The following is a 13,384-nucleotide window of genomic DNA, read 5'->3' as shown; positions in this document are numbered from 1 at the left end:
GGGATCGGTTCTGGGACCCATATTGTTTAAAGGGTTTCTACCACTTCGTTTTCACATAATTAGCTTTCAGACACTAGTGATCCGCTGAAAGCTAATTATGTGAAAACGAAGTAATAGAAACCCTCTAATATCTTTATCAGTGAAATTGCCGAAGGCCTCAATGGTAAGGTGTGTCTTTTTGCTGATGACACAAAGATGTGTAACAGGGTTGATGTTCCTGGAGGGATACACCAAATGGAAAAGGATTTAGGAAAACTAGAGGAATGGTCAAAAATCTGGCAACTAAAATTTAATGTTGATAAGTGCAAGATAATGCACCTGGGGCGTAAAAACCCAAGAGCAAAATATAAAATCTGTGATACAGTCCTAACCTCAGTATCTGAGGAAAGGGATTTAGGGGTCATTATTTCAGGAGACTTAAAGAGATTCTGTCATCAGAATTTAGGCCTATAAGCTAAACATATGGCGAGGTCCCTACTAATACACAGAATCCTAAAGTGATCTTTTCAAATGCACCTGTGGCTCTATAATCCATATAAAACCTGTCACTCACGTCACAAATGTGTCCAAGGGGACGCCTCCTCAGCCAGATCACAAGGGCGCATCAGGTTATAACTAGTGCGCAGGCACAGGGACTCCTGGCAGCAGCCTCGTTATGCTTCACATAACGAGGCCGCTGACAGGAGTCCCCACGCATGCGCACTAGGTATAACCTGATGCGCCGTGCGATCTGGCTGAGGCTCTAATGAAAGGAAGGGCGGCAATTTCAATTCAGAGGGTGGCGCTGGGCACCGAAAGGAGATGGCTGCAGCCGGGCACCCTGCATCGTAAGACGTCCCCTTGGACACATTTGTGATGCGAATGACAGGTTTTATATGGATTATAGAGCCACAGGCGCATTTGATAAGATCACTTTAGGATTCTGTGTATTGGTAGGGACCTCGCCATATGTTTATCTTATAGGCCTAAATTCTGATGACAGAATCTCTTTAAAAGGTAGGCAGACAATGACATAGAGCGGCAGGAAATGCTAGCAGAATGCTTGGTTGTATAGGGAGAGGCATTACCAGTAGAAAGAGGGAGGTGCTCATGCCGCTCGACAGAGCACTAGTGAGACCTCATTTGGAGTATTGTGCGCAGTACTGGAGACCATATCTCCAGAAGGATATTGATACTTTGGAGAGAGTTCAGAGAAGAGCTACTAAACTAGTACAAGGATTGCAGGATAAAACTTACCAGGAAAGATTAAAGGACCTTAACATGTATAGCTTGGAAGAAAGACGAGACAGAGGGGAGATGATAGAAACTTTTAAATACATAAAGGGAATCAACAAGGTAGAAGAGGAGAGAATATTTAAAAGAAGAAAAACTGCTACAAGAGGACATAGTTTTAAATTAGAGGGGCAAAGGTTTAAAAGTAATATCAGGAAGTATTACTTTACTGAGAGAGTAGTGGATGCATGGAATAGCCTTCCTGCAGAAGTGGTAGCTGCAAATACAGTGCAGGAGTTTAGGCATGCATGGGATAGGCATAAGGCCATCCTTCATATAAGATAGGGCCAGGGGCTATCCATAGTATTTAGTATATTGGGCAGACTAGATGGGCCAAATGGTTCTTATCTGCCGACACATTCTATGTTTCTATATGTGCAATTTTTTTGATAAATAAATTCCATTAATCCATTCACAATGTCATGCTCTTCCAGAGGTTTTTGCAAGATTATTGGCAGTTTCTCTGCCTACAAGATATTATTACAGATGCTTGGTTTACTTTTGCAGTTCTCAAAACTGAATTTGACTCAGCAGAGATCACATGCCTCTTCTTTACAGCAAAATTTTTATAACATGAACATAGTTGAGAAAAAGACCTTAATCCTAACTTCTACAAACCTATGAATACAGAATCAACCTAATCAAACTAATATGAAAAGTTGTTATTCTAAAAATCTTCATCTACTTGCAGATTATAAGTTATACCAGCAAGAATTAGTCTTTATGTAGAAAACTATGATTTAAATCAAGCCTTACTGGACACCATAGGGTAGTGGCAATATGGTCTGGGAGAGTGTCATAGTTTTCATTACGAAAGGAAGTCATCACACAAGAACAAACATAACCTTAGTAAGACAGCAGCTATAAATCCCTGTATAGATTTATATAGTACTGTCATATTCAGTGGTACACACTGTAGTGTAAAATTTGGCATAAAATGGGTAAAAGTGCAATGAAGATACACAAAAATGAATTGGCCGCTATCACAGTACAAAATTAAGACTACAATCATAGAGCCCAGCACATATGAGCTACTGTCTGAGCATCTAAATGGATGCGGTAGTGGTGCCACTACTACTTTCCACCACATTCTGCAGCCCTAGTGCACAAGGTTATTAAGTGGTTATGTCCACACACAAAATTCAGGACATTGGCTTTCAGAGTTGGGCAGATTCTAGTGTTGCTGAAGATTAAAACGCCAAGGCTGTCATATTTACCAACCAACAGAAAGTCCCAATAGCTCTACAAAGCTCCTATGTTGGGGAACCTACTGCTACCCTTTAGCTAGGTTGGACAGAATAAAACTGTACAAAGTAGCTGGTATCGTACGAGTTCCCTAATCTGGTGCTTTGAGTCATATGGTCATTCTGCACCACTTGTATCCAGTAACCTATACTTTCCCCTGGCACCCATCTGGTACATTACAGGAGATCTGGAGTTCTAGGTCTTAACCGTGTGCTTCTGAGTCCATGCCTCTGCACCACAAAAGATAAGACATAGCCTATCTTTTTCCACGTCTTGAAGACAATGGGTCCACACCACGATGTGGGGGTGAACACGCATGGTGGTGTGGACAACCGTGTTTTGCGGATCTGTGGTTTGCAATCTTCAACTTGGTCATGTGAATATAGCCTAACAGTTCAACACCTGTACACAGCTCGAGTATGGTATTATAGCTCAGTTCACTGACTTCAATAGGTCAACCTGCAGTACCAGGTATAACCCATATACAGCTGTTGCTCTGTTTTTGGAAGAAAGCAAACATATTCTTCTAATCCTTAACAATCCATGTAATGCTTTTGAAATTTTGCTGTCTGACCACTGGCAACATCCCATTAGGGAACAGACACAAAACATGGACTTCGAAAATAATGGGAACTCAAGATCAACACAAGTCAAAGGGCTTGCCGAGAAACAATCTGCCGTTTTCCCCAAGATCCAGGACGGGGATTAAATGCAGGACCAAACAAGGCCCATGGACAGACGTGACTCTGGAAAAATGTGCTTCTCGAAAAATGGCACACACCTTTTTTGTCCTGGGCAACCTCTTTAAATGGGCTGTATACCGGTAGAACATGGCAGCTTCCTTCCTTTAAAAAAACACTACATTTGCCCACTGGTTGTGTCTGGTATTGCAGCTCAGTTCCTGTGAAATTATTTATTTATGCTGAGCTGCAAAACTACCCACAACCTGACAATGCTTTTTCTATCCTAATTTTGTCCAATACTTTTAAAGGCTATGAAAGCCTTTTACACAGATAAATATATTTTACCTCCACCAAACAGATGTTGAAAGCCACACTGGTACAAGTTGTGCATTTATTTTTAAATTGAAGAAAAGAAGACTAAAATTTGGAAATAAAGTTGAATTTACCTGTAATATTCACATCTATCCATTCATCTGAATGATTGGTAACAATCTGATTCTTGTCCCGCAATTCAGCCAATAATTGCTCCGTTGGCTTTTCTGTCACTTTATTCTCAGAGTCTACATCAATAACAGTCTTATTCCCATCTTCCAAATCTATGAAATCATCGCTAAAGTCTTCACTGAGGTCATTCTTGTCAGAGGATGATAAGGAAGAAATAGAGAGCTCATCAACATCTTCACTATAATAACTATCCTTGCAATTTTGTTTATCCAAATTCTCAAAAGAGGAACAATTATCAACGTCTAACTCTTCTTCCACGTCCTTGTCCAGTATAACAGTCGCTTGGCATGTTCCAGTTGACAATGGTTCTATTTTGTCTATAAGTGGGGCTGCAGAAGGACCTTTACTGTCATTACAGATGTTCTCCCTGTTAAAATATAATTTGTTTTTCTGTAGAGATGGACGGCTCATTCTATAACCTAAGGGTACAGTTACAGATGGACTATTTGACAAGCCAGGTTTCTTTAGACCAAGAGAAGAGCCTCCAGGATATGTCCTTGTAAAATTGGACTTCATCTGTGGATCATTACCATTGGACAGCCCAAATTGCTTTACAGTCCTTGATAAAGCACTGTGTCTAAAAGCGGTTTGCATGGGTGTATACTGTGACTGGTAAGGCCTTGCTGGATCTACTTCTCTATTAAATGAATGAGACCTGGTCAAAGGTGCATTTGGAAGCAAAGAATTCTGAACAGAATGGGAAAAACTCTGAGACCTTCTAACACTGGAGAAAGGTTTGTTCTCAGTTGATAATGCCTTACTTGGAAAGTTTCTACTTGAAGCAGAATTAGCTCTTGGTCTATGTAAACCTGTTGGGGGCTTGTTTGTGTAAAACCCATTAACCAGAGTTTTACAGCCATTGAGCCCATGGTAAGCAGCCCTTCCTAACGGCGTAACTTTCGAAAACTTATTTGAATTAGAAAGCAAGTTTTCATTCAGGTCTTCTTTTTGTGACAACAACAACATGTTGCTTTGCTTTCTGGGTTTTTGGAAGTCTTTTCCCAATGCTATCTGGTACGGAGAAAATCCTTTTTCTGTGGCAGTATTAGGAAGTTCTCTAGAAATCTGACCATTTTGCTGCAGTTTCCTCCAGTTCAATGAAAATCCTGATGCCCGGTCATGGTCACTGTGCTTCTCCCCAACAAGGCTTGATTTAGTTAACAAATTGGAATGCGTGTCATTGGGTGCCCGCTGAATGAAGCTTCCTGAGGACTTGGGCCCACCAAATTTAGGTAATTTTGAACCTAAAGGGGCTCGAATCTGTAATTTTTCTTCCATGAGAGGGCAGGTGCCTTCAGATTTCGATTAGATCTAAAGAAAATGAGAAAAGGAAAATTTTACCACCATGAAGTCTAAGTAATACCTATTGTTCCATTAATATCAATCACAATTAACAGAAGTCATACACCACACTGCAGGCATAGAAGAAGCAACAGCAACCCGGCGAGCAGCTACAATATGAAATAGCTATGTATACGTATGCCTTAGCAAGGGTACTATACATATGGAAGTCTTTATTGTATACCTTGCTTCTGATTAAACTAGTCCTTAGGGAATAGGGTTTTAGTGGAGATGCCTGACAATGCCAGACAGCAATGCAAGGTTTTAGGTATATTTAGTTTTCTTGCTTTGGATGGTCCATCATTCATTAAAATCAACAGCTACAAGTAGAACCGATCTCGACATTAAAGGAGCACAGATCACATACAAAAAAACAAAACAAAAAAAAATGGTGTAGACTCCATAAATGTCATGCAGAAGAGTGGGCACCATGCCTATTCCAGTGGCAAAGAGCTAAAAACAAACTTGTTTTTTGATAAATTGCAAACCCTTTTAACTATGAAAAAACCCAAAAACTGTCTAATAAGTACAGTACAGACCAAAAGTTTGGACACACCTTCTCATTCAAAGAGTTTTCTTTATTTTCATGACTATGAAAATTGTAGATTCACACTGAAGGCATCAAAACTATGAATTAACACATGTGGAATTATATACATAACAAAAAAGTGTGAAACAACTGAAAATATGTCATATTCTAGGTTCTTCAAAGTAGCCACCTTTTGCTTTGATTACTGCTTTGCACACTCTTGGCATTCTCTTGATGAGCTTCAAGAGGTAGTCACCTGAAATGGTCTCCCAACAGTCTTGAAGGAGTTCTCAGAGATGCTTAGCACTTATTGGCCCTTTTGCCTTCACTCTGCGGTCCAGCTCACCCCAAACCATCTTGATTGGGTTCAGGTCCGGTGACTGTGGAGGCCAGGTCATCTGGCGCAGCACCCCATTACTCTCCTTCATGGTCAAATAGCCCTTACACAGCCTGGAGGTGTGTTTGGGGTCATTGTCCTGTTGAAAAATAAATGATGGTCCAACTAAACGCAAACCGGATGGAATAGCATGCCGCTGCAAGATGCTGTGGTAGCCATGCTGGTTCAGTATGCCTTCAATTTTGAATAAATCCCCAACAGTGTCACCAGCAAAGCACCCCCACACCATCACACCTCCTCCTCCATGCTTCACGGTGGGAACCAGGCATGTAGAGTGCATCCGTTCACCTTTTCGGCGTCGCACAAAGACACGGTGGTTGGAACCAAAGATCTCAAATTTTTACTCATCAGACCAAAGCACAGATTTCCACTGGTCTAATGCCCATTCCTTGTGTTCTTTAGCCCAAACAAGTCTCTTCTGCTTGTTGCCTGTCCATAGCAGTGGTTTCCTAGCAGATATTCTACCACGAAGGCCTGATTCACAGTCTCCTCTTAACAGTTGTTCTAGAGATGTGTCTGCTGCTAGAACTCTGTGTGGCATTGACCTGGTCTCTAATCTGAGCAGCTGTTAACCTGCGATTTCTGAGGCTGGTGACTCGGATGAACTTATCCTCCGCAGCAGAGGTGACTCTTGGTCTTCCTTTCCTGGGGCGGTCCGCATGTGAGCCAGTTTCTTTGTAGCGCTTGATGGTTTTTGTGACTGCACTTGGGGACACTTTCAAAATTTGACCAATTATTTGGACTGACTGACCTTCAATTCTTAAAGTAATGATGGCCACTCGTTTTTCTTTACTTAGCTGCTTTTTTCTTGCCATAATACAAATTCTAACACAGTCTATTCAGTAGGACTATCAGCTGTGTATCCACCTGACTTCTCCACAATGCAACTGATGGTCCCAACCCCATTTATAAGGCAAGAAATCCCACTTATTAAACCTGACAGGGCACACCTGTGAAGTGAAAACCATTTCAGGTGACTACCTCTTGAAGCTCATCAAGAGAATGCCAAGAGTGTCCAAAGCAGTAATCAAAGCAAAAGGTGGCTACTTTGAAGAACCTAGAATATGACATATTTTCAGTTGTTTCACACTTTTTTTTTATGTATATAATACCACATGTGTTAATTCATAGTTTTGATGCCTTCAGTGTGAATCTACAATTTTCATAGTCATGAAAATAAAGAAAACTCTTTGAATGAGAAGGTGTGTCCAAACTTTTGGTCTGTACTGTGTATATATATATATATATATATATATATATACACACACACACACACACACACACACATACATATATACACACACACACACACAATTTTTTTTTCTTTGCTTCAAAAGTGGGGAGAAAGTGTCAATGCGTATTATAAAGCTAATACTAATGAGCGCTTCCATTATGAGGAGAAGTCATCAGTATTAAAATCTCTGCATAAATATTGGTATATGCCCATGTACAAGCTTACAAAAAAAAAAATGCACATGTGAAAAGGGGCTTCTCAATACACTGTAGCACAGAAGCTCATGTGTCCCAGCTACATTGACCATGAACACAGTAAATCAATATTATAGTCAAGAGAAAAGTCATAATTAATGAGTGACACATGAGCGCACTTGCAGTCACATAAGGCACAGGCTCGTACGCATCTGATAGCGGCTGTCATCCAATCGCAATAGTCAAATGTGTTCTTTTTCGAGGCAACTATTTTTCTCTTCTGTCTTACCACTTGGGATGTTGTGATGTTTAGATGGTATTTTTACCTTCTGACAAAGGGGTTGTCCCATACGAATGTGATGTGGGGTGGGGAACTGAATTGATGAGGTCGGAGGAGTGGTGCATGGACGGAGCAATGGAAGATGGAACGTGTGGTGGGTGGGTTTGGCTGCCGAGGAAGGAGGTATAGTGGGCGGTTACAGTTGGGGATGAGCTAGCAGCCCACAGCACTAAGGGAAATTTTTTGGGTGCAGCTCTGAAATGTCCACAACTTGGAAGTTCGAGTTGTAAACAGCGGGACATAGCAGAAGAACAGGGTTTGAATCGTCTATTGAAATTATGGAGAGAGGTACAGCAATATGTTCAGTATGTTACCAAAATAGGTTTAAACCACAAAAGATTTTCTTTAGTGCCCAGAAAACCTGTTTAGATGTAACATGGCTGGTATGTGTGAAGTATTCTAGCTAGCCAACTCATCTTAATTGCATCCACAATTTAGTGCTCCAAACTGGAAGAAGGAGGGTGTGGGGTGGAGTGATTGCCTATCGGTTGTTCTCAAACCCAAAAGGATAAACCGTGAATGGGGTATTCCGGGATTTTGCTATTGATAGCCTATGCTCAGAAACTGCAGCGCTGCACCCACTGAAGAGAATGGGCAGTGCTGCAGTTACCAGATCCATCACTACACAATGGGCATAAATGCGTAGTTCTAGCACCAGAGCCACTCAAACAGCTTATCGGCAAGGGTTCTGAAAGTCAGACCACCGTCGATATGATATTGATGACCTATCCTGAGCAAAGGCTATCAAAAGGAAAATCCAGAAACATCTGGGCTGGGTAGGGTTCTGACTGGTGTCTGATTGGGCTGATCTGATTCTACGAAGGGTCTGATGGGGGCTGATCTGAGGCTAGGGAAGGTCTGATCTAAAGCTAGGAAGGATCTGATGGGGTCTGACCTTAGGCTGAGAGGTCTGATGAGAGTCTAATCTGAGGCTGATTTAGGCTGTGTGGGGGGGGGGGGTATATCTGAGATTGAAAAAGGGAAAAAGGCAGGGACAGTTGAGAAGGAAGAGGCAGGGACAGTGGCAGAGTGAAAGCTGGGTGAACACCTCTCTGGACCCCCTTGGGTTTAGCTTGGCTGCCATTAATGCAAAATAAAGAACTAAATAAATAACAATCTGAACTTAAAAATTTGACTGCTGTATGTGCTCAAAATGGCCCCTGTACTATATGTAATATATATGGTGCAGGCGCCATTTTGTGCTGCAAAAATACAATGCTCTAGATTTTTTAAAATTGAAGCACAATTTCTGTAACTTACCCCTAAGTCAGTAATATGTTTGACCAAATATAGCAGTCAAATTTTTAAGTTGAGAATTTTGTATGGCCCGCGAACGATGTTACAAATATCCACATGGCCCTCGACACGTCTTTACCTTCTGCTTGGACATCTTCAAACTGCTACATAAAGTAGTTTTAGGAGGTTCCTGCAGTCAAACAAGCCCCTCATGACTCCCTGCCTCTCCATCTTCGGCTGGAGACAGGCTGTTATCAGTTTATGTCCATTTACCTGACCTCTCAGTCACACATGAAGTTCCGGAAAGTGTCAGGGCTTAACTCCAATACATTTCAATAGACACACAAAGCACTATGAAAGGGCTACAAAGTGCAAAACTTAGCTTCAAAACCTCCTCCAATGTGCAGAGATACTAGGCAGCTTCCTCAGGTGCCTGAATGTCAAGTTTGTCTATAAAGGCATCCATCAGTGGGTCAGTACACTCGATCCAGATAATATCACCCTTACATTATGCAAGTAAGGCTGCTTTTACACTCGCGTTTTGTCATGGACGGATCCGTTCAGATAATACAACCGTCTGCATCCGTTATGAACGGATCCGTTTGTATAATCTTTAACATAGCAAAGACTGATCCGTCATGTACTCGATTGAAAGTCAATGGAGAATGGATCCGTTTTCTATTGTGCCAGATTGTGTCAGTGAAAAAGGATCCGTCCTCATTGACTTACATTGTGTGCCAGGACGTATCCGTGGATCCGTTTGGCTCAGTTTCATCAAGCAGCGTTTTGGTGTCAGTCTCAAAAGAGGAATGGTGGCTGATCGGAGGCAAACTGATGCATTCTGAGCAGATCCTTTTCCATTCAGAATGCATTAGGGCAAAACTGATCCGTTTTGGACCGCTTGAGAGAGCCCTGAACGGATCTCACAAATGGAAAGCCAAAACGCTAGTGTGAGAGTAGACTAACTCAGTTTTCCCAAGACCCTGAAAAGCACATCTGTCTAGGTATGGCACTACATGGGAATGGGGAGCGGGATTTATTCTGTTAGATTGGGTATTCTGAAGTCTATTACAGTTCCACATGGTGGTGACCTACAGGACCCTGAAAGGCAAATCTGCCTAGCTCTAGCACTATTTAGACAAACTTAGTATTTAGAATCTCCTCATAATGGGTTACCCAGCTTTCCCAGAGCTCTGAATGGCAAATCTGTCTAGCTATGCTACCGGATAGGATTCACTTGGCTTTTCCAGGCTCCTGGCTAGCAAATCCAGCCAAGTATTCTACAATACTGGGTATTTACCAATTCAGAAATAGGCTGATCTCACATTCTGCAGTCTGGGAAAGCTGGGTAAAAATGTCTGTGGGGCCATGATAGGGGACAAATAGGTTTTATAAAATACACATAACGCTGCCCTGATACATTACGTGAATCTATCATATGGTACCAGAGCAGCATAATCTGTTGTCACCAAATGCAGCACTACGGTCTTGACACCCAGCTCTTCCAGGATCCTGAAGGACAAGTTGGTATAGATATATGAAGGGATTTATCACTACATAACTAGGACAATTTGGAATTCAGCAGTCTGGGAAAGCTGGGTAACAACCTCTGCAGAGATATAATGGAGGCCACGCTTTGTACATACATTCTAGAGGTGGGACCCCACATATCAGACATTGGGGGCATATCCTAGCGATATGAAGTCAATGTATGAGATAGGCCAACCCCTTTAATGGATCAAGTAGTCAGTTCATATTAGCAAACAGGGGGCACAGGATTTCTGCTCTTCTGTGAGGGTCTCAGAGGTGGGACTTGCAATTATCAAGCAGTTATAGCATACCCTGTGGATGAAAATTCCCCCATAAAACAAATCATCAGGGCATATATGGACTAGCAGGCTACTACACCGGTTTCCAAAAGAGCGCGGAGACCAGCGTCCTGCTGCTAAACATATTCAGATGCAGTCTAGGAAATACCCTGCATAACAAAATGTACTCAGAAGGGAGTCTGAAGGAGTTCTTAAAGGGGGTTTCCAGGCTTTTAATATTAATTACCTATCCTCAGGATAGGGCCATCAATATTATGAGCCTGGAAAACCCCTTTAACAACTATTACAACAGACAACTTTTACTTGATACTATTGCAAAGCAGCAGTTGGTATCGAAAAGATGTGGTGACTCAGAGTGTGACGACTGTCTCAGAAGAATCAGGAAAGTACGTTCACAACTCATTTGCAAATATGTACCATAGTTGAGAAAGAAGGCCAATTTAGAATATAACATGTGATCCCTTACTTCTTATTCTGATAATGAATTTGGGAAGATGGGCGTTTGGCATTACGCCTACCAGCTTGCAATTATCTAACTGCTCTTTTAAAGTGTGTGGCCTAAATAGACACCCGCTTTCAGAATAGGCAGCACAGCCAACAGGGAAGCCTTAAATGACTCGACACCTCCTTTGGAACGGGCTACAGCAGAAAATACATAGTATTGCAATGCATTGAGAAAGTTTTCAGCCCCTTTCAAAACAATACATAAAAATTATAATTTCCCCATCATTCTATACTCAATACCTCATGTATGGAAAAATAAAAATGTCAAAATATTGCATTGACATTATATTCAGACCCTTTACTAAGTATGTAGTTGAAGCACCTTTGGTAGCTATTATAGACTCCAATCCTCCAATCTTTTTGGGTCTGATGCAACAATGTGCTCAGAATTGAGGCCAAAAAGTTCAATCTTGTTTCTCACAGTCTGACATGGCAGAAGGAGAAGCTTATTTCAGACCACTCTGCCATAAAGTCCAAATTGGTGGAGTGTTGCAGTGATGATTGACCTTCTGGAAGTTTCTTCCATCTGCACACAGTATCTTTGGAGCTCAGCTAAGAATGAGTTTGTTTTTTGGTCACTTACTAAGGTCCTTCTTCCCTATTTAGTTAGTTTGGTGGGGCAGCTGGTTCTAGGAAATGTCCTTATTGTTCCAAACGTTTTCCATTTAAGAATGATGGAGGTCACTGTGCTCTTGAGAACTTTTAATGCAGCAAACATTTTTTGTACCCTTCTCCAGATCTGCCCCTCCAGGCAATCCTGTCTCAATCCAGCTCGATAGGCAGTTCTTTTGTCCTCATGGCTTGGTCTTTGCTCTGATGTCAGCTGGAAGGCTCCCAGAGCTAAATTTCAAGTGTCATAGCAAAGGGTCTGAATTCTTATGTCCATGCAAACTTTTTTTTATATATATATATATATATATATATATATATATATATTTGTTAAAATTTTCTAAATTCTGTTTCCACTTTCTCATTATAGGGTATTGAGAGCAGATTGACTTTCCGAATGCATTATATATCCATGTAATGCATCTATGAGTCTACAACAGCAGGAGACTTCATACAGGGCAACTCTCCATGCTGGCTTGTAGAAGGGACAACCCACATAATAGGGCAGGGATGGCCAACCTGCAGCTCTCCCTCTGTTGTAAAACTATGATTCCCACCATACCCTGCTGTATGCAGTCTAGGCATGCTGGGAGTTGTAGGTTGTCCATCCCTGTAATAGGGCATTATGAAACGATCCCCTTTAAGTGAAAGAGATCTAGTTGATACAAGGTCTCTATGTAGGGTTATTAAGAGTTCATTTATTGAGATTGAAAATTCACATGAAATGATCTGGAACTTATAGTCTGTTTGTTCTACACAAAGAGACATTTACAGAGGATTCTGTGGCTCAAACGATTATCCTAGTACAATGAACAGTTCAGCACTGGTAGCATGAAGCCCATTCAAACAAAAGCAATGATTACTTCTGCATTATTTATATAGAACATCCTAGTTAATATCACTTCAGTAACCGCTACGACTACTCAACCACCAGCAGACCAACACAGTCGTCTGTGGTGAGACTACTGAATCTAAATCTACAAACACACAAGATAGATGCTGGCGGATCCGGTACAGCTCAACCCCATTAACTTGAATGCGCTGAGCTACTATACCGGACACAACCACAAGAACATAGATTTTGCCGTTTCCACGGTACACGGGACACTGGGCACTGATGTTCTCCTATTTCACTGATCCTAAGGATAGGCCACCAATGCAACATTTTAGAAATTTGTCCAGTGGGTGAAAATTCTTTAGAAGGGGACCCCTGCCGCTCATGTCCCATTACTTTCTGGTTCCCCACTGGACTCTACTTCTTGGTGCCAACTGAACACACAGGAAACACCTGGATATGCCTTCTCAGCATTCACTAGCCGCAGCAGTGTCCAATCTAAGCCAGTTCTTGCTGAGCAGGCATCTCCAGGCATTTCCCATGGGCCAAAAGTGGACCAGAAAGTGGAGACCAGTGGGGACCCGGTAAGAATTACCAGTAAACTGAAACCTATTTAAGTTTACTGAATGCCA

The 13,384-nt window shown here is 41.7% G+C and overlaps 1 protein-coding gene across 5 annotated transcripts in view; it reads right to left on the bottom strand.

The window, feature by feature from the left end:
• Positions 1-13,384, bottom strand: part of CCSER2 (coiled-coil serine rich protein 2) — a 170,054-nt gene that overhangs the window by 116,474 nt on the left and 40,196 nt on the right. For all 5 annotated transcript variants that reach the window (XM_044302561.1, XM_044302563.1, XM_044302564.1 and 2 more), the window contains exon 2: positions 3,647-5,015. In XM_044302561.1, the coding sequence (XP_044158496.1) occupies positions 3,647-4,982 (1,336 nt within the window). In that variant the 5' untranslated portion in view covers positions 4,983-5,015. The remainder of the gene's footprint in view (positions 1-3,646; positions 5,016-13,384) is intronic.

The sequence above is a fragment of the Bufo gargarizans genome, chromosome 8, assembly GCF_014858855.1.
Source record: "Bufo gargarizans isolate SCDJY-AF-19 chromosome 8, ASM1485885v1, whole genome shotgun sequence".
NCBI classification, from domain to species: Eukaryota; Metazoa; Chordata; class Amphibia; order Anura; family Bufonidae; genus Bufo; species Bufo gargarizans.
The sequence above is the reverse complement of the archived record's forward strand: the minus strand, read 5'-3'. Positions and strand labels throughout refer to the sequence as shown.